Source organism: Ursus americanus, chromosome 12 (assembly GCF_024610735.1).
Source record: "Ursus americanus isolate L20-20 chromosome 12, mUrsAme1.1.p, whole genome shotgun sequence".
NCBI lineage: Eukaryota > Metazoa > Chordata > Mammalia > Carnivora > Ursidae > Ursus > Ursus americanus.
The window spans coordinates 69,535,583-69,560,336 of NC_142138.1; the positions used below are offsets into that span (position 1 = coordinate 69,535,583).

At 39.5% G+C, this 24,754-nt stretch overlaps 1 protein-coding gene and 1 non-coding gene across 3 annotated transcripts in view; both read right to left on the reverse strand.

The window, feature by feature from the left end:
• Window positions 1-24,754, reverse strand: part of LOC123779200 (myomegalin-like) — a 46,046-nt gene that overhangs the window by 14,048 nt on the left and 7,244 nt on the right. Inside the window, exon 2 of one of the 2 annotated variants that reach the window (XM_045777122.2) lies at window positions 7,147-7,294. In XM_045777122.2, coding sequence (XP_045633078.2) covers window positions 7,147-7,265 — 119 coding nt within the window. In that variant the 5' untranslated portion in view covers window positions 7,266-7,294. Of the gene's footprint in view, window positions 1-7,146; window positions 7,365-24,754 lie in introns of both variants that reach the window. The other variant, XM_045777121.2, reaches the window with a different exon arrangement.
• Window positions 24,333-24,406, reverse strand: TRNAN-GUU (transfer RNA asparagine (anticodon GUU)). The gene has a single exon. It is a non-coding gene; the product is annotated as a tRNA-Asn (tRNA).

The window sequence follows — 24,754 nt, forward strand, 5'->3', positions numbered from 1 at the left end:
AAGGAGGCTTTTAGAGACCCTCTGCCTGAGGAAAACTTTATACTTCATACACTGGAACCTGGAGACTGGGTGTTCTGAAAGAGATATCAATGAAAAATAGCACTTGTACCTCGATGAAAAGGGCTCTACCGGGTTCTGTTTTTTCACACAGCAGTTAAATTATAGGGTATTGAACTTTGGGTCCATGTCTCTCAACTAAAGAGAACACCCCCCCTCCCCTACCGTCGGCACCTGGGTGGCTCAGTTGGTTAAGTGTCTGCCTTTGGCTCAGGTCATGATCCCAGGGTCCTGAGATCGAGTCCAGCATTGGGCTCCCTGCCCAGTGGGGAGCCTGCTTCTCCCTCTGCCTGCTGCTCGCCCTGTTTGTGCTCTCTCTCTCTCTCTGGCATATAAATAAATCAAATCTAATAAAGAGAACCCCCCTGCTCCTCAATTCTTGGACTTGTCAACCTATGGTTAACTTAAAATTGAGGATTTCCAGGAAAAACAAACAAACAAACAAACAAAACTTCCCTCAAAGCAGAAAACAAGGCAAAGTGGATAGCTTACACCTAAGACCACAGAAAAAGATTCTGCTAGATCCCTTATCTTTTCCCAGGACTCAAATTTTTAACAATTATTGTGATATTACTGTTTCACAAACTAACACAAAACATTCATAGTCGTGCTCCTTTTTCTGTTAGGGATTTTCTCTACCCACTAAGGCCTGCCATTCAATGCATACCCTCCTTAACTAAGCAAAATGATTGTTGGTTACGTGCCCACTTACGCGCTCAGGAAGACTCTCAGCTAATGTTAGAACCAGTGCCTACACATGCTCTGATGACAGGAAAAATGGCTTTACAAAAAGGTTGGGTATCCATCCCTTGGCCATTTAACTAATACTTATGGCCAATTAATCTAGTACTGGGAGGAAGCTTGGAAGCCATAGGACGGCTCATAACCACTGCAAACTTCATTGCTGGGAATTTGTCCCTATGCATAGAAAACCTTAATGGTACTGGACATAATTTAAGGCACGTTCCAGACTCACTCTATAATCACACACTTTGGTTTGACTCAAATGATGAAAATTGGGTTTCTATCTATAACACATAGATTTTAAAATAGATAATGACAATGATACTTTTGATTATGCTATTAGGAAAACTACTGAATCCAAACTTAGCTTATTCTGCTAAATAAATAAATAAATAAATAAGTAAATAAATAAATAAATATTGGGCCACTTCTGGCATATGTCTCTGAAAATCATAGATGAAATTCAAGCTGTTCCCCCAAATTAGCTTGAGGTGGTCACTTTTAACCAACCCTCAATCATTAGGAAAACTCTAATGACATTATCAATCATTGAAAAAAAACAAGCAAGCTCTGCACTCTCACTATATAAGCTGTCTTATAACAATATACCTCCGAACCTCATTCCACTGTCAGTTGGAGAGCTCCAAGGTGTAAACTATTTTTATGTGCACAATAAACTCTGACTAATTAATATTTTAGTGATCTAGTGGTTTCAATCTTGCTATTTCTAGATTTTTGACACTTAATTCCCCCTAACTTCCTCTTTCACAACAACTTTGGCTACTCAGCACCCCCATCCCCTCTCCCTGTCTTCTTACTCTCTTTTTCCAACCAAGAAGATGCCCCTCCCATCTGCTCTTTCAGCTCTGAGATCTCAGGATATAATGTTGGCACAGTGTTTTTTGCAAAATACACACACATGCACACACGCACACATGGACATAGACATGCACCAGGGGCCAGAGCTTGATCCTGGCTGCAATTACTAAGTTAATAGACCTTTTAACATTCCAGTCCATCAAGATGTAGAAAATACTAGTGTAGGAAGAGGCCTCATTTTACAGATGAAGACATTGAGACCCACAAAGAGTAAGAAATATATCTGATATATGTGAATAATATCTCAATAAAGCTGGAGTGGGGAGAAATACACCTGAGCTCCCATTATTAGTTGCTGGAAAGACCATTATTAAAAAATTTGGCTCCAAACTCTCAGTCTAGTGTTCTTTATCAGAACCATCAGTATCCTCTTGCTCTGAGTTTCAGGAGTCTCTGAGATAATCAAGACAGTTCTACTTTTAAGACAAGGCCTTTTTCTGGAATACGTTTATCATTCTGGATTCTATGGGTTTATTATTTATTCCCAGCCAGTTTCCCAATAATAAGTAATATTTATCACAATGATAGTTAAAATGTATTTAGGTAGCGGCGCCTCAGTCAGTTAAGCTTGATTTCAGTTCAGGTCATGATCTCAGGGTCATGTGATTGAGCCCTGCATGGGGCTCCACTCTGAGCATGGAACCTGCTTAAGATTCTCTCTCTCCCTCTCCTTCTGCCCTCCCCGCACCCCTGCTCATGTGTCCTTTCTCTCTCTCAAAAAAATTTTTAAGGTAATTTTATTTTAAAAATATGATTATTTGAAAAGATCAATAAAATCAATAAGCCTCTAGCCAGACTAAAGAAAAAAGAGAGAAAACACAAATTACTAATACCAGAAATAAGAGAGGATCACTATAGAGCTGATGGACACTAAAAGGATAATAAAGAAATACTATGAACAACTCTATGCCCACAAATTGGATAATCTAGATGAAATGGGCCAATTCCTTGAAAAACACAATCTGCCAAAGTGCACACAAGAAGAAATAAACAATCTGAATAGACCTATGTCTGTTAGAGACACTGAATCAGTAATTAATAACCTTCCCAGGGTGCCTGGGTGGCTCAGTTGGTTAAGTATCAGACTCTTGATCTTAGCTCAGGTCTTGATCTCAGGGCTGTGAGTTCAAGCCCAGCGTTGGGCTCCATGCTGGATATGGAGCCTACTTTAAAAAAAAATAAATAAAAATTTAAAAAAATTAATAACCTTCCAACACAGAAAGCACCAGGTCCAGATGAGCTCACAGTAAATTCTACCAAACGTTTAAGAAAAAAATTATACTCATTCTCTACAGTCTTTCTACAGAAGATAGAAGCAGAGGAGATACTTTTCAACTCATTCTATGAGATTAACATTGCCCTAATATCAAAACCAGACAAAGAAAAAAAAAAAACCTTACAGAACAATATCTCTCATGAGCACAGATACAAAAATCTTCAGCAAAACATTAGTAAATTGAATCCAACAATGTATAAGATGAATTATACAACACACCAAGTGAGATTTATTCCAGATATGCAGAGCTGTTTTCAATATTTGAAAATCAACTGGTGTAATTCATCACATCGACAGGTTAATGAAGAAAAATCATGATCATACTAATCACATGATCATACTAATAGATGCTGAAAAAACATTTGACAAACTCCAACACCCATTCATGATTAAAAAAAAAAAAAGAAAAGAAAACCTTTGGGCAAACTAGTAATACAAGGGAAAAATTTCTTCAACTTGATAAAGAATATTTACAAAAAACATACAGCTAGCATTATACTTAGTGGTAAGAAACTAGAAGTTTTCCACTCAGATCAGAAACAAGGTGACAGTGTCCCCTCTCACTACTCCTTTTAAATACCATATTGGAAGTCCTAGATTATGCAATAAGACCAAAAAAAAAAAAAAAGAAATAAAAGGTTTACAGATTGGGAAGGAAGAAATAAAACTGTCTTTGTTTGCAAATGACACAATTGTCTATGAAGAAAATCTGAAAGGATTGACAAAAAACTCTTGGAACTATAAAATGATTAAAAAGTCAGGTTGCAGAATACAAGGTTAATATACAAAAATCAGTGACTTTCCTATCTACCAGCAATGATCAAGTGGAATTTGAAATAGAAAACAATACCATTTACATTAGCATCTCCCAAATGGCATACTTATGTAAAAATCTAGCAAAATATGTATAAGATCTATATAAGGAAAATGACAAAACTCTGATGAAAGAAAATAAAAAGGAACCAAATAAATGGAGAGATATTCCATGTTCATGGATAGGAAGATTCAATATTGTCAGATGTCAGTGCTTCCCAACTTCATCCAAAGATTCAAAGCAATCCCAATCCAAATCCCAGCAAGTTATTTTCTGCATATTGACAAACTGACTCTAAAGTTTATATGGAGAGGCAAAAGAACCAGAGCAGCCAAAAAGAACAAAGTCAGAGGACTGACACTACTGACTTCAAGACTTACTATAAAGTTATTAGTAATCAAGAAAGTGTGATCTTGGTGAAAGAATGAACAAACCAATGGAACGGAATAGACAGCCCAGAAACAGACCCACAAAAAGAGAGTTGACTGATCTTTGACAAAGGAACAAAGGCAACACAATGGAGAAAAGATAGTCTTTCAACAAATGGTGCTGGACAACTCGACATCCACATGCAAAAAAAAAAAAAAATGAACCTAGACAAGACTTTACATCCTTCACAAAAATTAGCTCACAATACATCATAGACCTAAATGTTAAACACATAGTATAAACCTCCTAGAAGATAACAAAACAGAAAGTCTAAATGATCTTGAGTTTGGTGAGAACTCTTTAGATACAAATACCAAAAGTACAATCCATAAAAGAAATAATAATCTGGACTTGATTATAATTAAAAACTTCTGCTCAGCAAAAGACATGATCAAGAGAATAAGAAGACAAACCACAAACATGGAGAAAATAATTGCAAAAGACATATCTGATAAAGGACTATTAGCAAAAATATAGAAAGAACTCCCCAAACTCAATAAAAAGAAAGTGAATGGGGTGCCTGGGTGGCTCTGTCACTTAAGCATCTGCCTTTGGCTCAAGTCAATCCAATCAAATGATGAGAAAAAGACCTGAGCAGACATCAAAGAAGATACCCAAATGGCAAATAAGCATAAGAAAAGATGCTCAACATCATAGGTCATTATGGAATGGCAAATTAAAACAATGAGATACACTGCATATTAGGATGGTAAAAATCTGGAACCTTGATAACACCATATACTAGTGAGGCTGTGGAGCCGCAGATTCTCCCATCGTTGCTGATGGGAATGCAGAATGCTACAGCCACTTCGGAAGACAGTTTTTGTGGTTTCTTACAAAACGAAACATACTGTTACCATATGATCCAGCAATTGTGCTCCTCACTATTAACTCAAATGAGTTGAAAACTTATGTCTCCATAAAAATCTGCACACAAGGCTTATAACAGCTTTATTCATAATTGCTGAAATTTGGCAGCAACCAAGATGTCCTTCAGTAGGTGAATTTATCAATAAACTGGCACATCCAGAAAATGTAATATTTAACACTAAAGAGAAATGAGGAATCAAACTGTGAGAAGACATGAAGGAACCTTAAATGTATATCACCAAATGCAAGAAACCAATCTGAAAAAGCTACATAGTGTATGATTGCAACTATATGACATTCTGGAAAAGGCAAAATGATGCAGACAGTAAAAAGATCAGTGGTTGCCAGGGATTAGAAGGGAAGGAGGAACAAGTGGAGGAACAAGTAAGCAGAGCATAGAGTATTTTTTAGGGCAATGAAGAGTCATTCTGCATGTTACTATAATGGTGGACACATATCATTACACTTCTGTCAAAAGTACAGCAGAATGTCCAACACCAAGAATGAATCCTAATGTAAACTATGGACTTTGAGTGATAATGGTTTGTCCAAGTATGTTCATTGATTGTAACAAATATACCACTCCGGGACAGCATGTTGACAGCGGGGGGCCGAGGCTATGCATGTGCAGGGACGGGGGATATACAGAAACTTTGTAGTTTTCACTCAATGTTGCTCAGAATTAAAACTGCTCTAAAAACAAAGTCTTTTTTTTTAAAAGACTTCCAAGACTAAAAAGACATAAAGAATAATCACGTGAATATAAATTTTTAAAATGTATCTGACAAAGCGAGCGTAGGCTTTGTGAATTAAGAGTCCAAGATTCTTCTTTTTTTTTTTTTTTTTAAAAAGGATATTTTTTTTTTTAAGATTTTATTTATTTATTCAACAGAGATAGAGACAGCCAGTGAGAGAGGGAACACAAGCAGGGGGAGTGGGAGAGAAAGAAGCAGGCTCATAGCGGAGGAGCCTGATGTGGGGCTCGATCCCATAACGCCGGGATCACGCCCTGAGCCGAAGGCGGACGCTTAACCGCTGTGCCACCCAGGCGCCCCAAGAGTCCAAGATTCTAATATTACTTCTGCCAAAGGCTGCAACTTTGATCAAGCAGCCATATCTTTGGGACCGAACGTCCTCTGGTCTGAAATGAGGAAATAAGACGAACTGACTCTAAGATTATTTTAGCTCTAACATTCTTCTCTGGGTCGATGAAATTTAAGTGGCACATATTGACAGTGTCCCAGTGGAGCATGAAGCAGAATTTTATCACCTTCAGAGCTGTGCCCCAGCCTCTCAGCACATTAGTTATGTGTAGTATGTCAGTAACTGGTGTTCACAGATAAATGTATAATGGATTAACTCCATATTATTTTAATGCCTTCAAAAAGTTGTAAGCAAACTGGGGCGCCTGAGTGGCTCAGTCGGTCAAGCGTCTGCCTTTGGCTCAGGTCATAATCCCAGGATCCCTGGGATATGCCCCATGTCAGGCTCCCTGCTCAGCGGGGAGCCTGCTTCTCCCTCGCCTAGTTCTCCTGCTTCCCCTGCTTGCAAGCTCTCCCTCTCTCTCTGTCAAATAAATAAATAAATAAATAAATAAATAAATAAATAAATAAATAAAATCTTTTTTAAAAGTGTTGTAAGCAAACAGCCATTAAAAACATTCATAAACGTACCCAACAGGCCATTATTTGGCAATTTTGTAAGCTTATTTTAAGAACTGAGCTTATCAAAATTGCCATTCCGGAAACCAGGGACAATCTGATTGCCCTGAAGTCTCCTGAGGTAACAGGAGATTCTTAGGTGTTCTCATCAATGCAGAAAAGAGACATTACTGATGTGACTGGAAGATTTCCATGAAATCCCAAACACCCATGAAGATGATATATTTGGTGAATATATGCATTGTTATTTAGAATAAAATCAAATTTCTCTGAATAATAAAAGTAACTGATAATAAAAACACTCTAGGCTTTTCTCTAAAGAATTTCCAGGAAGGTCTTAATGCGAGAGCCTGGATGCAGACCCTGAAAGCTGCTGTGAGAGCAATGATTTACTTCTGGCAGCAGAAGTGTCTTACCTGCTGTGGGACACAGGGGAGGACCCTGCCTCCTCAGGCTGAGTCTGTTGCCCATCCACTCTCCGCTCAACAGGTCCCTTTTCCAGGGGCCGCTGCATTCCAGCTTTTAGTTGCAGCATTTTCTCATGAAGAACCCTCTTACTGCTTCCTTTAAAAGGAAAGATGGAAGAGAAATGTGTGTGGGTCTCCACAATGACCAGGCTTTCCTCCAAAGCTACCTAGAGGAATCAAGACAAAATTATGGTTTATAGAGTTGGATTACTACAGAGCATCCCATGGAGCATAAAGCAACGGGGGGGGGGGGTGTGCCTACCAGGAGGTAAAGAATGAAACCTACAACGTCCCCCCTTCAAGAGGTCTTCCTCAGCCCTGAAGACCCTGGTGACCCATTGGGTTGGAGGAAAGATACAGCAAGTAGGGGGAGATGGTGCTATGAGGAGGAAGAGGAGGGTCCAGAGGTGTTTTAGGTTAAAACAAACCAAGTAAACAATGAAATAAACAAATGAAGGGTCACCTGGGTGGCTCAGTTGCTTAAGTGTCTGCCTTCGGCTCAGGTCATGATCTCAGGGTCCTGGGATGGAACCCCACATCAAGCTCTCTGCTCAGGGGGGAGTCTGCTTCTCCCTCTCCCTCTCCCTGTGTGCTCCCCTCCCCATTTCTCAAATAAATAAAATCTTCTTTAAAAAAGAAATAAAAAAATGAAATCAAATGGGCTTTAAACTGGATTAAGAGTTGAGTTTTTTTTTTTTAAGATTTTATTTGTTTGTTTGTTTATTTATTTAGAGAGCAGTGTGAGTCAGGGGAGGGGCAGAGGGAGAAGGAGAGAGAGAATCTCAAGCAGACTCTGTGCAGAGCACAGAGCCCAACGTGGGCCTAAATCTCATGACCCTGAGGTCATGACCTGAGCCAAAATCAAGAGTCAGTCACTTCACTGACTGAGCCACTCAGATGCCCCAAGAGTTGAGTATTTTTGATTCTGACAGTTGAGATAAAATTTCCTGGAAGTGTCCCTTCAGAAATCAGAAAGCCTTTTTATCACTCACAAGTTTTGAGAGTCATGAAGGCAGAAACAAATTTTGAGATAACAGAGCTCAAATCCAAGGTCACTGGGACATCAACACTAGTGCCACGGGAGGGACTCAGGGTTCCATGTCTCAAGTTGTAATCACAGAATTAGAATGTTGGTAGCTACAGAAGCTGAGCAATCTCTGCCTTCTGAGGGCCTGCCACACACAACATAAGGCTGCCTATTTCTCCCTAGGTGTCTCTATCAATGGAGACCACCCCTCTTACCAGCCAGGTTTTTTTTTTTAAAGCTTTTACTTATTTATTTGACAGAAAGAGAGAGAGCGTGACAGAGCAAGAGATGGATCATGAGCAGCGGGGAGAGGCAGAGGGAGAGGCAGACTTCCAGCTGAGCAGGGAGCCCGATGCGTGGTTGAACCCCAGGACCATGACCTGAGCTGAAAGTCGACGCTTTAACCCAGAGCTACCCAGGCGCCCCTTTTACCAGCCAGTTTTAATATCTGGGTACTCTTTTATTGATTTACCAATCAATTTTTTAAAAGTAATCTCTGCACCCAACATGAGGCTCAAATTCACCACCCCAAGATCAAGAGTCTCGATCTTGCTTTTATACAGAAAACATCAGTATTTTCTCAACATCTTTATTTTCTTGAAGATAGTTGCAGTAAAAACAATTCTCACTTTTCCTTCATCAATTTTTTTAAAGCCTCTAGTGATTCTTTTTTTTTTTCCATGGGGGGAGAGGAGGGACAGAGGGAGAGAGAGAGAGAGAGAGAGAATCTTAAGTAGGCTCCACGCCCAGCACGAGGCCTGATGCAGGGCGCAATCTCACGACCCTGAAATCATGACCTGAGTCCAAATCAGGAGTTGCACTCTTAACTGACTGAGCCACCCCGGCGCCTCAAAGCCTCTAGTGATTCTTACTGTTCCTCTTCGGGAACTGTCCAGATTTTACCCCCTTGATCCATTCAAGAGCACAGTGACCAAAAACTAGAGTGTAATGTTCTAGGTATGATGAATAAATTTAGCATAATGATGTCTTACTTTCACTCCATGATAATTAATATATCTCAGTGCAATGCTGAATTTCTTTCCCTTGCAGTAGGAAAACTTGTAGGGGTTTCATTTAACAAGAAGTCATTTTAACCTTCCAAACTCCCTACTTCACCCAACTTGTAGATTATTGTTTTTGCACTGCTTAGAAAAAAAAAAAAACTCTACCAACATTATACTCTGTTAATACCTGTTCTGCATTTCATTCTGGCTCTACAAGTTACTTTCTACTTTGTCTAAATCCTTAAAATAATTGATCTCTTTGAATATGGCTACTCAATGTGGTGCTGATTTATACGTCTAACAGATTTATTTATTCTTTCACCCAGGTCTCAACAGTTGCCTGGGCTGCCCAAAAAGCCATTGAAAATGGTCTGTCACAGAGTCCAGTAAAACCTAGACGATGGAATGGAGGGGATGGGTGGCAAGTACGAGCAATAGTTTGGTCACAGCGGCTGAGACTGTGAGGAGAATCACAAACATAAAAGCCTTGCTTCCCACCTCTTAGGCCTCCATTTCACTGGTGTGCTGGTAAGTGTTTAACAACAAGTACTATAGGGGATAAAACTCGGATGTGTAGCATTTGCCTGTGGGGTTAATACCGTCACCATGGCCAATTTTAAGCTACTAATGAGACCATCACTGAATATAGAGTTGGGATATATTATACTATTATATATTGGAATCCCATTATATAGTGGAAAAGTATTATATATTATATATATTATAGATGTACCACCTTATATCCTTTAGGATGGTTACTATTTAAAAAACCAAAGTAACATAATAACAAGTGTTGTCAAGGATGAGGAGAAATTGGAACCTTTGTGCGCTGTTGGGAATGTAAAATGGTGTGACCCCTATGGAAAACGGTATAGCAGTTCCTCAAAAAATTAAAAATAGACTTACCATACAATACAGTAATTCTGTATATACCCAAAAGAACTGAAAGGAGGGACTCAGAAATATTTGTACGTCCATGTTCATAGCAACATTATTTCCTACAACTAACCAACTGTGGCATATTTAACCACAATTAAAAAAAATACAATACACACAAATAACCTCAAGAGCACAGATAATAGTAAAACATAAAATAATTAGGAAGCGATGCGTTTTGGGTATTTTTGATTTTGTTTTTGATATAATTTGTTAAGTTGATAGATTTTAATTTTTAATAATGGCAGATTCCTGTGAATTTAAGAGCCAGCTCTGAGAGCTGGTGCTAGCCGGCATACTACTGACAGATTCCCGTCAAGGGTTTAAGAGCCTAAGACTTGGGTGGGATGCCCCGGTTAGCTGGTTCTATGGCTCTGCTGTCAGGGTTAGACAGGCCAGTCGCAGAACCTGTGGGTGTGATCATGGCCATCTCCACCCATCCTCCAAAGGATGTGGAAGAAGATGAAGAAAGGTAGTTTGGTAAAACGAATTTTGAAAGTTGTTATTGCTGCCTAATCCTTCCCCTAACTCTTTATAGACTGTAGATAGATATTGCTGTGTGGTGTTCATTGGACCGTAAACTAGCACAACCACTTCGGAAAGATTTTTGGGAGTTTTTCATAAAGTTAAACATACACCTACCTATGAGCCAGCAATAGTACTCCTATTCGTTTCCCAAGAGAAATGATTGTATACATCCAAAAAGATTTCTACAAAATGATTATAGCAGTGTTATTCATACTAGGCAAAAACTAGAAACAAACCAAATGTCTATCGACAGGGGAACTGATAAATTTTTATATTCTGCAGATTACTACTCAGCAATACAAATGACCAAATGACACATGCTCACAATAACACGGGTAAATTCCTCCCAAACAGTATGTTCAGCAAAGGATGCCTCTGCAAAAGGACGTTTTTGAATATCTAAAACGACTTAAAAAAAAGTTTATTCATTTATTTTACAGAGAGAGAGAGAGAGAGCGGGGGGGGGGGGAGGGATAGGCAGAGAGAGAGAGAGAATCTTAAATGGGCTCCATGCCCAGCCCAGAGCCTGATGCGGGGCTCAATCTCATGACCCTGAGATCATGACCCTGAGATCATGACCTGAGCAGAAATCAAGAGTCAGATGCTTAACTGAGTGGGCCACCCAGGCGTCCCTAAAACATGGCTATTTTAAGGTTCCTGTGTGTTATTCCTGTATGATTCCAGTTACGTAAAGTCCCAGAACAGGTGGAACAGGAAAAACTAAGTTGTAGCCTAGAAATCAGAACAGTGGTAGCTTCTTTGAGGTATTTTGACTGGAAACTTACATGAGGGAAACGTCCTGAGTTGATGTTCTCTAGAGTTTGGTCTGGCTGATGGTTACAAGGGTGTAGATATTTGTCGAGATTCACCAGATTGTACGCTTTGTATAGATGCATCGTTTGTGAATTATATCACAGTAACATACTGCTAGTATAAAATCAAGATTAAGTATATTTTTTAAATTGTTGAAATTACAAAAATAATTGTTCAGCTTTTAGTTTCCTTCTGATACGTGGTTTTTTTTTACTTTTATGTCTTCTGTAAAATCTAAACAAAAGACTCTAATAGAAATTAGAACTTTCATATGTTTCTAGACTATGTGTTAGAGTCGGCAGTTAAGTTAGGTTCTAACAGGATACCTAGAGGCCAGCAAAGAGTGAGGCATGGTCAGCTATCAGGAAAGTCAGAGGCCTGTCCCGGCAATTCTCCATAGAAGCTGGATCAAACCAGACATGTCAGCCCAAGATGGTGGGTGCCATGACAGGAAACCCTTGACTAAATAAGGATGAAAAGGTGAGAAACCCTGCTTTGAAGAAATCCCTGCCCCAAGTAATGAATATTCCATCCCCTACTTAACATGTCAATAAAAGATTGAAACCCAACCCCCAGGGTGCATAGCTGATGTTCTCTCCCTCTCTCACCTTCCCTTTCCCTCTCTTTCTCTCTATCTAGCTCACCTTCTCTCCTATCTCGAGAGTGTATTTTTCACTTTAGTAAACTTTCCTACTTGTGTTACTTTCTCATCTGCTGTGTTGCATGTCTGTCCTTGAATTCTTTCTTGAGAAAAGACAAGAACCTTCAGTGACACCTTTGGGATGGTCTGGGTCAAGGTCCCAGGGCCCAGGGTCTCCCTAGTTCACTTGGCAACACTAGGACTTTACTGATATGAATTCCATTTACTCTCCTGCCTTTTGAGTTTTTGTCATTAATTTTATTTCAAAATATATTTAAATCACACAGACATTATTATTATTGCTTGGGATGGTAATATTTATTTGATTTGCTCACATATTTAACATAACCATTGCTCTTCATTCCTTTTTTCATTTCCATGTTTCCCTTGGGGTCACTTCTGCCTGAAGAACTATCTTTTGTATTTCCTTTTCTGAAGGTATTCTGCTTAATGGATAGACCTTTATTTCACCTTCGCTTTGAAAGATATTTTGTCAGGGATTAAATGTAGATTGAAAATTATAGTATTTTAGCCCTGTAATCATGAATATAACATGAGTTGTTTTCTTCCAGATGTTCCTATGACTTTTCTGTTTGCCTTTGATTAAAGAGAAACAAAACAAATTCTCTTGTTTTTAATCTTCTTTGAAACTGATAGAATTTCTTGTATGTTTGGCTTGATAGCTCATCAGTTATTTTTTAATCGACCATCACATTTTACAAAATTGATTTTAATCCAATTTCCATCTCCTAATGAAAACACAGGCACATTAGCTCTTTAAAAACAGGACATGGGGCACCTGGGTGGCACAGCGGTTAAGCGTCTGCCTTCGGCTCAGGGCGTGATCCCGGCGTTGTGGGATCGAGCCCCACATCGAGCCCCACATCGGGCTCCTCTGCTATGAGCCTGCTTCTTCCTCTCCCACTCCCCCTGCTTGTGTTCCCTCTCTCGCTAGCTGTTCCTATCTCTGTTAAATAAATAAATAAAATCTTTAAAAAAAATTAAAAAAATAAAAATAAAAACAGGACATGTACTTTTTAAAAACTCTCCTCTCTGAAGTTTCCTTCCTTTTAGCTTTTCATACATACTTCAGTTAGATATTTTATACTTATCATTTTTCAGTTACTAATTCCTCTTCAACTGGGTCCAAACTGTTGTTAAAACCATATGCTGCATTTTAAAATTAGTTATCACGTATTTCTGTTCCTGGATTTCCATTTGAGTTTTCAATAGATTCCTAATCTCCAGGGTAAGTTTCTATCTTGTCATCTATGTCCTAAACACCTAAACATATATATTTTAGTGTCCAATAGCTCAATCATGTTGTCGGTTAGTTTCTATTGTTTGCCCCCCCCCCTTATTTCTTTGTATCACTGGAAAATGTGATTGAATGATGGGCCTGATGTGTGAAAAACTCTGGAGGCGTTGGATAATGCTATCTTTTGGGAGAGATTATGTAGAGGCCGACCATCTCAATCCATCTCCTGAGGGAGCTGTTCTAGTTTGTTTGCACTCGTTGGGTCTCAGTCTGTATGTGGTTTTGCCTGCATTCCTAGGCAGTAGATCCTCAGGGCTGCCTTAGGGCTGCTGTCTGAGAGATACCATCTCTTTGGGGGGTCCTGAACTTCTATTTGTATCTATTTCCTCTGCACCGTGGTAGCACTGAAACTGATCTTCTTCCAGCCCTACCCTGCTTGCCTTCATAGCTTCTTCCCTACATGTAGCTGAATTTGCAATGGCTTGAGGGTGTGAAAATAAGAAACTGGAAACCTCAAGATTCAACCTCCTGGAGCAGGGAGATTCGTCAGGGGGAGATGTCACATCCTACTACCTTGCAGACCCAACAGGAAGAGAAAGACCTCTCAAGTGGATATTGCTTTACTATCCCAGCAGGAGGAAGATAGGCTTTCCTCCTCCCCCAGCAATAGCGCAGCAAGGAGAAACAGTCACAATTCAGCCAATGAAAAGCCGCTATACTTTGAACTCCCAGTTTACGGCAATAGACTTTATGTTTAGAATACCTACTCAACTTCCCCCTTTACTTTATTAAAGACCCTTCCACTCCTTTGCTGGGGGGACTTGCCAATGGTTTTGCTATAGCTTGCTTGTGGATTGCAACTTTCTTCAATTCTCAAATAAACCCATCTTTTGTTGGTAAAATAACTGGCAGTTTTATTTTTAAGGTTAACAAGGGCAAAAGCTTTCTTTACCAATCATCCAGCTCACATCCCAGTGCGCTCCAGGATCTTGGCTCCTCAAGTTGGAATATCGGGACAGCCCCACAAGTCTTCCCACTACCCCCCTCTATGCTTCCCCCCATGGATTATTTAAAGTGCTGCTATTTTTTTCAGATTCTTAGTATCTGCCTTCTCCCCAGCTTCCCAGTCTCTGATTCCTGCCCACGCCAATGCCCTGAGGGGAAAAGGCAGAAAATTAGTTTCATTCCAATGAGCACCTCTCTCTCTCCTGCTGGCTCTGTGTGTCCTAGCTGCACTGGTAGTCTTCCGAAGACTTCAGACAATTCCTTTAAACCAGATTTTACCTACTTTTTTTTTCACTGTATGTGCTGGTTTGCTAGAGATACTCCATCATCACGGAAAGAGGAAATCTACAAATTCTAGGTTAATGAAATTTTCCTATTTTGATTTCTTAAATAGGTTACTGGTACATACTTGGACTTTTCTTAAAGTATTGGGGATAAGTCTGACTAGATATCAAAAGCTCTTCCTAGAAGCACATGTAAAATACTGTCTACCGAGAGCTGAACAATCATCATAAAGGTCCAAGGTGCAAGGATTTGATGAAGTTGGATCCAGTTCTCCGCTGTCTATCTCCACTGTCAGTTAAGTCACCATCAAAATTGTCAAGTAACCAATTTTCCAGGTGCCGATCACTAATATAGAGGTCACTTTGTAATATAATATAAAGGAAACCAAACCAGTTAACACTCCTCCTTTATTCTGAGGAACGTCGAAAGCCAGCAGTGGTACAGTTAGAAGCGGAAACCAAAGTCTTAATTATCATACTACTAACAGCTTTCTCAGAGCTTCGGTGTGTGACTGGCACACAGTTCCTCGGTGCTGTACCATGTATAGCGCCTCTAGTCCACATAACCACCCCGAGATACTGTAGGTTATGACCACCCTTGTTGCAGATGAGAACACTCGGGTGCTGAAAGGCTGAGCTGACTTGCCAAGGGCCCCAGCCCGGCGGTGGTGAGAGCCAGCACTCAGCCAGGCCGTCTGCCTCCCGAGCCCCTGCGCTTGGCCATCATGCCGGTGCTAACTGAGAAGACTTCGCCAAAATTTGCTTGCTTCCCCTCCTTGCTCAAGCTCTGTGATATTGAAGAGAAAAAGATTAAAAGTAGGGCCTACAACACAAGGAACTAATTAATGAAATAAAAAATAAGAAGAGAATGAGCGAACAAAACGGTTTAGTCTTCCCCAGAAATAGACTCTATGGCTCCAGGGATCACGTAGTCCCATCTCCCAACCAGAAGTCTTTGATTCTTGAATTTGGATTCTTCCTAATGGTCTGAACAGGGGAGTTCCATAGGGAGCACACAAGAAAAAGCGGCAGTGCCTTTTGTGTTCAAAGTGTAAAGGGACAGCTGAGCACCTGCCTTCTTGACTCAGGGCGAAAGGGAGTGCTCCTGGAGCGACAAGGGGGAGGGAGGAGGTCCTGTAAAAATGAGCCCAAATAATGTTTTTCAAACTTTATGAAATAGCACTTTCATATTTGGCCATATCTGTGTTCCTTTGCCATTGATACCTTAACGTTTTCTTTACATTGATTCACTTTTTATATAGAAAAGATTATTTTTAAAATTTTCTGTCACTACCATAACTGAAATACCAGAATGAATAAATTGTTTTAAGCAGGATGTAACTGAAAAAAAAAAAGAGAAAGGAAACAGAACGGTGTTGTAAAATAGTAAAATAGCGTTAAAATATTTAAAAATACGGGTTGAATAAAATAGTAAAAATACGGATTGAATAAAATAGTAAAATAACGTTAAAATATTTAAAAATACGGGTTGAATTGTAAATGTAAATTGGCATAAAATATAATAGGTAATTTAATTCTCATCACAGCCACTCAAAGTGAATACTAGCTCTATTGTTCTGGAGGAGGAAGCCGAAATGTAAAAAACTCAAAATTTGACTGACAGGCCAGAGCTAGTGGAAGAGGCAAGATCAAACCAAAGTCTATTGGATGCCAAAGCCCCCAAATTCATGTCTGTGAGATTTAAAATAGATGTTGGATTACAGCACATGACAACATTGAAATGAGCTTTTACAGTTAGAGAGGAAGATGAGAGAATATTTTCATCAGTCTCCGGTCAGGACCCTTCAGTGTTCTTTGCTGGGGAGGCAGAAGGGTTAGCATTGAAGCAGAGCTCGGGAGCCTCCCCAAGCGTTCCCGTGAGACGTGGGCAGAGGCAGCCTTTAGAGTAACCTAGAGCAACGCTGGGGCTGGAATGATGGACGCAAGAAAACCCTGGTCGTGCCTGGTTTACCACTGCCCTGCAGTAGCCAGGGTATGGTATGGTTCCTCTTTACCAGTCCAGGGAAAACAGGAAAGTCTTTGTCTCAAAGCTCAGGGACCACTTAGTGATCAGTATAGACCCCAAAGCTGCTGATACTAGGGATGAACTAAATCAACTAAAGTGAGTTTAATGGTGAGTGAGAAGTCAGTACTTTGAAATAAAAATCTTATGTGCAACTGACTAAACTAATGAGCTAGGTCTCCATTTTCCAATATGGTGGCCTTTAGAAACATGTGGTAACTGAACATTTGAAATGTGGCTAGTGCTTAAACTGAATTTTATTTAGTTAATAATAATTAATTTAAATTTAAATAGCCACATGTGGCTAGTGGCTACAGTATAGGACACCACAGGTTACAGAATAACCATTTTACCATAAAATCATCTGCTTTATTTCCCTATAGCAATAAACAGAGTTAATAAGGTCTCACACTCCGTAACAATTCTGAATGGCTTTCTCCACCTGCCTTGATACAGCTGAATGTCAGTTCAATCCCAGGGGCCATCTCTCCTGCTGCCTCTGCTTCCTCATCAGATCCACACACCTTCCCCAAGGGAACAGGAGCCCAAGCCAGTCATACTCTCTCACAGATGGGGTTCTCAGTCCCTTGACTGGTCATAGGTTCTACCGAGATGGTGGCTTCACGCCTTCCTCCCCACTGATTTATATTGCTGCAGCACTGTGTTGGCCCAAGTGTGAGGTGGTGTTCATTGCAGTTTTCCTGTTTTTGAAGGCCCCTGGGAAAAGAGAGTGCAAATCCAGACTGCAGTTGGTGGGAGTCCACATAAAGCTAGGCAATCTATGTTAATTAGGTGACTTAAGTCAGTCATGTCAGCCATTGTGGGTCAGTGATAGATTTTTTGTCCCCTCCCCAGGACACTGGATTTGATTCCCAAGAAGCGTGTTAACTGAATTTTGCAAAGCTAATCTTTCTATTGCACAGGTAAGATTGCAGTATAAGAATGAAAGTCACAGAAATAATGTCCTTAGAGGATGGAGGAGGATGAAGCTTTGTGGTAGGGCTTGAATGGTGATGGAGAAGCAACCCTTAACAGGAGCCAGATGGCTGAGCCCAGGGAAGCTCTAGCACCTCAAGGGCTTTGACCCTACATGCTATTTCCTCTTCATTCCCCAAGTCCCTCCTGAGAACAAGAGTATCCTGGAGCAAAGCAAAAGCAAAATGGGTCTCCAAGACCTCTCAGAGGCAGGGGGTGAGGCATGAGGAGCAGAATGTGGAAGCAGAGGTTTAAACACAGAATTACAATGAATTTGTTAACCATGCTCTGACTGGGAACTGTCTTTTTTTAAGGACTAAGTCATCTTCCAGTGGTTCAGGGGCTAAATTTTCCATGGAAGTGTGTCAATCCCCGAGTATGATGTATACACAGAGATTAATATAAAAATTATACTTCAATAGTAGTAGTAAATAAGGGACTGTGAATGAGTTATCTCACCTAAGTTTACTCAAAATAGGGAGACGGTCATCAGAATGTTGTCAAATAAGTAGAAAGCAAAAAGTATGAGGATAACTAAAATATCATAATAAATATTTGGAACCTACTTTGTGTTTTGGGAGGTTATTAATTATTGATTCAACTTCTTTAATAGATATATGTCTATTCAGATTATCTATTTCTCCTTGTGTGAGTTTGGTAGATTGGTCCATATCACCTGAGTTATCACATTTGGGGCCATAGAGTCTTTCATAATATTCCTTCATTACTTTATTACCCTTACATGTCCATGGGATCAGTACTGATGTTCTCTTTCATTTCCTACATTAGGAATTTGTGCCTTTTCTCTTTCTTCTATTGGTTAGCCTGGTTAGAGGTTTATTAATTTTACTGATCTTTTCAAAGAGCTAGCTTTTGTCTTTGTTGTTTTTCTCTACTATTTTCCTATTTTCAATTTCATTGACTTCTGCTCTGATGTTCGTTATTTCTTCACTTCTGCTTACCTATAATTTAATTTGTTCTTCTATCTCTAGTTTCCTAAGGTGAACCTACTTTTCATCCTAGCCTAGGCTTTCCCAGGAGAATAAATTTCATTATCAGCTTGGCAAACCTTAATTAAGCAACCTTTTAATTATTTTTACTCAGTTATAAGAAATGTAAAGTACACTAAGTTCGCAGTTAAGAGTTCCTTTATTAATGTAAACCCACCTGAGTAACCACCACCCAGACTAAGGTACATTACATTTCCAGACTCTGGACAGCTTCCTCATGCCTCTTCCCAGGCAACATTCCACAGAGTTAGCCTTCCTTAAATTTCTATTACTATTTAGTTTTGCTTGTTCTTTGTCTTCACATAAATAGAATCAGAAAGTAAATACTCTGGGGCTTTGTGTGTGTGTGTGTGAGCTCAGGGAATAATCTTAGTTCAGTATAAATTATGGTATAGATTCATTCATATTTTTTTCATAGGTTTTTACTGTTGTGTGTATTCCATCATATGATTATATCACAATATATTTAGTCTGCTCTTGTTGCACATTTGATTTGTTTCCAGATTAGAGCCATTTGGAATAAAGCATTTATAACCATTATTTACAGGCCTTTTGGTGAACATATGCATACCGTTCTCTAAAGCAGTGTTCTCCAATAGAAATTTAATGCTAGCCACAAATGTAATTTTATATTTTCTAGTAGCCACATTAAAAAAGTAAATAGAAATAACTGAAATAATGTTTTTAAGGATTTTATTTATTAGAGAGAGAGAGCTTGCCTGCGCATGATCGGGGAGGGGCAGAGAGAGAGGGAGAGGGAGAGGCAGACTCCCCACTGAGCCAGGAGCCTGACGCAGGGAGGGATCATAACCTGAGTCAAAGGCAGATGCTTAACCACCTGAGCCACCCAGGCGCCACTAAGTGAAATAAATTTAATAATATATTTTATTTAGCTTGCCATATCCAAAATATTACCATTTCAACATGTGGCACTAGCCATAATGCTCGACAGCTATATGTGGCTAGTGACTATCAGGTTAGCAACGTAGTTGGCTATTTAGCTAAAATTGGAATTGTTGGGTCACAGGATATATACATATAAGCCTATTTCCCTATCTATATCTATTTCTATATTTATATTTACAGTCACTTTTAGTAGATAATGTCAAATAATTTTCCAGAATTGTTGTACCAAATGACACTGCCACCCACAGGGAACAAGACAATTATCGGTACATAATTCACTCTCATAAACTGTTGATCTTTAAAGCCTCTCTCCAAAAAATTATACGAAAACAAAATAGGTGAGAGGGGAGAAAAGAAAACACAATCAGAAAACAATGGCTCTCTCCCTCTCTCTTTCCCCTTCTTTTTTTTTTTCATAGGCTAATATTCTGGAATTTGTAAAAGGACAAGCTAAGCAATCTGCCTTGGGAGCAATTTCACTGGGTCATGAAGGAAACCAATTTCAGTGATTTGGAGGTTTTCTGAATAGAATTGAAAGTTTAGCTGAAAATTCTCCATGACAAGTTATCTCTGCCAGTGTCCATCTGCTGAAACCAGATTTGTGTCTTTTCCTTTTCAGAATTTTTAAGCTGCCAGTGTTGGGTCAAAATTCTGCTTCAAATGGAGATAATTTGACCATGAGAGTCTCAGTCTCTTTTTGATACATCAGCTGGATGTTACCACAGGGTAATGGTCCTGTACCAGCATTTAAACACATGAATATGAGCGGAAGAAAAAAGTGTGAGTATAATCACAAATATCCTAAGAAGTGTGGAATCTACTTCATACCCAGTTTTCTAGTCAGCATAGGCCTAAACAGGATAATAAGGCTCAAGAATCACTTGGATCAACTTTAGCTAACAGGTGAACTTTTTAATTGACTGATTGATCAATATTTTAAAAATCCTTACTTCAAAAATGTAAAATAGCTTTTGTATGGCTAGCCAGTAAATATTAAAGAGCGATTTTCCTGTTCTGGACTATTCTAAGTAATAGAACACTCTTGCTAATCTGTGGAGTATCTAAAGCTAAGGCCATTTTGTTATTTGAACCAAAGTCAGTGACAAGTTGGAAATTACATGTTCCAGTTTAAGAACAACAAGCCAGAATAGAAATTCTCATACAATACAAACTGGTGAAATTCAGAATCTTGGATCAGATCCTTAGCATGTTAGGTTCTTTTTTTTTTTTTTAAAGAATTTATTTATTTATTCGACAGAGATAGAGACAGCCAGCGAGAGAGGGAACACAAGCAGGGGGAGTGGGAGAGGAAGAAGCAGGCTCATAGCGGAGGAGCCTGACGTGGGGCTCGATCCCACAACGATGGGATCACGCCCTGAGCCGAACAACGATGGGATCACGCCCTGAGCCGAAGGCAGACGCTTAACCGCTGTGCCACCCAGGCGCCCCAGCATGTTAGATTCTTAATAAGATATGAGCAATTGCCCCCCTTTTGTAGCAGTGTGGTTAGAATGGTCATACGACCATGGTCCAGGCAACATGTTGATCATTTTGATGTGAGCAGGTGACAGTCATTTGATTACTCAGAAAGAATAATGTCAGGGAATCACATAGAAAAAGCACAAAATTACCAATGAAAATGGAAAGAAGCCAAATTCTCTCTGAAAATTTGAACATACATAGTAAAATTTCTTTTTTTTTTGGTTGAAATACTTAATTTCTCTTATTTTCAATTCATATAAGTGATTATTAGTAACCATAGACCAATCTGGGCAGCACCTCCTTTGAATTGTTAAGAGACCTAATTTGTCCATACCCTCCAGAAGAAAACAAATTATACCAATTAGTTTCCTTAGAAAATAATTTGTAATTATACAATGGAAATTTCTCCTAAAATTACTGGGCATTCTAAAAGAACTAACTGTAGAAAGTAATAACACCATTGAAAGGAAAAGAGGCAATGTTATTTATTAAAAATGCTTATCAGTGAGGAAAATAAAAGTTAATAACTATATACCATTAAATGTTTGGAGAAGACGCACTACTGGAAATCTGAGTAATTTTACGATAGCCTTTTCAGTGCAATAGGGCCTTCTCAGAGTCTTTTGCATTATGGTCACTGAATTTTATCAGTTTTTAAAAATCCATTTTAAGAAGATTTTTTCTTTTTTTTTAATAAAAAGATGAACTAGTTAACAGTTCTGTAAATTATTAAATCTTGATTTATATAACTGTCAGAAGCCCTATTTGTTCACTTAATTGCTTAATTGTAATGGCATAAATATCCTTTTCCTCCTATCTTTAGCCTGATTTAAACAGTTGTGAAATTATTCTATCATTTAGTAACTTCAGTATAGACTACGAAACAGACTAATGGATACCAGAAATTCAGTTTCCTTTCTTTTCTATGATCCCCACCATGTAGAGCAATTTATTAAAGTCAAGAGTTCTTAGGGGAGAGGGGGCGCCTGGGTGGCACGGCGGTTAAGCGTCTGCCTTCGGCTCAGGGCGTGATCCCGGGTTATGGGATCGAGCCCCACATCAGGCTCCTCCACTATAAGCCTGCTTCTTCCTCTCCCACTCCCCCTGCTTGTGTTCCCTCTCTCGCTGGCTGTCTCTCTCTCTGTCGAATAAATAAATAAAATCTTTAAAAAAAGAAAAGAGTTCTTAGGGGAGAATCACAGTGTGTTGAGATAATTCTTGTTATAGATAGTAAGTATTCCACTTTTGGGTCCATAGAATTTTATCTAGTGTTGGATAAGATGTGAACAAATTCTCAACACTGCAGACTCAAACACCAGAAAATACCAAAAACCTCAGGACAAAGAGCCAGTCATAAAAGACTCACAGATTAGACTATCTGTCATCTACCATCCAACATAGAATGGGTCCTTGTGAACTACCACCCAACAGAGATCATCTCTGGATGTTCACTTCATAAAAGCAAAACCAGAATTCCACATCGATACCACTGATGGGAGAAAATAATTGACAATGTACAAATGAGAAAGAAAAAGACTGTCCAAGAATTACGCATAGTATGTAAAAGTCATAGAGCTTAATTTCTGCTCCTGAGGCTCAACAGAAAAATCAAGGGAATATGAACCAATGGCTCTAACACAAGGTGCCCCTGTCAGACGCAGAATTCTCTTGGGTACGATGATGTGTCTCAGGTATGTGACTTTTTGTGGAAATAGCTGCCAAAAACTGTCAAGGAATAATATAGCGTGAGTGATGGTTAATTTTATGTGTCAATTTGGCTAGGTCACAGCACCCAGATACTTGGCCAAACAATATTCTAAATGTTTCTGTAAAGGCATTTTTAGATGAGATTAACATTTAAATCAGTAGACTTTGACTAAAGCAGATTGCCCTCCATAATGTGAGTGGGCTTCACCCAATCAGCTAGAGGCCTTAGTAGAGAAAGACTAACCTTCCTGAAAAAAGAGAAAATTTTGTCAGCAGAACGCCTTTGGAGTCAAACAGCCTTCTGTGGGTCTCCATCCTGCCATCCTATCCTGCAAGGGCAAAGCCCCCACAGTCGTGTGATCTAATTCCTTACAATAAGTCTCTGTCTTTCTTACTCTATCATCCATCTATCTTATCTATCAGTCTACCTACCTACCTACCTACCTACCTACCAATCTCCCTATCTCCCTATCTATCTGAAGTGCTAAGGATGAGTTAGTATGTTGTGTGTATTAGTTCTATATTGATTCTGTTTATCTGGAGAATCCTGACGAATACAGACAACATACTAACTCACCCTTACTATTTATAGAGAGAGGAGAAAAGGAACAAATGTCTGGGACCAGTGAGTTTTTTCTCCCTCTAGGTAAGCTGCTTGGCACAAAGCTGTTAAAGAGGCCACACTGGCCAGTCTTCTCTGCACCTGGTTGACAGGTCTCTGCACAAATCAGTTACAGTTATATAAAAATATCTTGGCAGTTAGTTGAGGAGTAGATGCAGAGATATCCTACTGCTTAATGCCCACTATGTCATCTGTTGTACCTCCCTGTTAGTTAAGTCAGGAGGAAAACACTCCCCTTATTAGATGATCAAAGATAAGTGTATATAGAAAGTGTGTTGTGCTAGCAAGAGTACGAGGAAAAGAATTCTCCTATTTAGAAAAATAAATTGAACTATAAAGTGGTACCACTACAATGAAGGGCAAATTTACATTAAAAAACATACTGTAACCACTATGACAGAGCAATTGCATTTACAGGACTCTCCTACAGAAATACTTGTGTAAGCGGCAAAAGATATGGGTACACGGATGATGGCTACAAGAGTATTTGATTATCATAAGACCAACTTATTTTTTTAAAATAACACATAAAAGTTAAAGTAATAGTACAAAGAAATGCCTTCATCAAAAATAATGCAGAAGATAATAATAATGCTCACGATTCTGATAGCGTTATTGATTACTAAATCCAGACACATCCCACGAGATGCTATTACACAGTTGAAAATTTGAGGTACATAAAATTTGTTACTAGCCCAAAGAAACAAGATTCCATCCCACAATACACGCTCTACATCAAGCCTGTCTTGTTCCTTGTTTCTAGGAACTTCTGTGTTTCCTAACTACATTTCTTCCCGGCAGATCTTCTGGGAGGTCATGGGAGCTCAAGAAGGGGGCCTGATAGCACTTGAAAGGAGGGAAGTGAAGTATCTTGCTCTTTGCCAAGGAACCAAACCGATGTAAAAAGGCCCATACCGTCCCTGGGTGGGCTCGAACCACCAACCTTTCAGTTAACAGCCGAACGCGCTAACCGATTGCGCCACAGAGACACGGTGCACCCTCTTTCTTCATTATAATAGAGAGTGATCCCTCACTAAACGCAAATGGCTACCAACCCCTGCTGTGTGATTGGGCAGGCTCCAAAGTCTTGGAAAACCGGAGAGATTAGAGTGACAAATGAGCCGTTTGTCGCGTTTGAAACCGGTGCATTGGGTAATTCCGAAACTGGGGCACCCAAATGGCCTCGCCCTGCCTTGCCCCTCACCGACCTCAGAAGCCAGAACCTCCGGAGACAACCGGGGCCGCGACCCTACCACCCCTCTACCCCCTAGGCTGAGTAGAGAGGGCCCAAGGAAAGCTGAATGCCCAGAGCACTCAATTAGGACTTGCTGAATTAA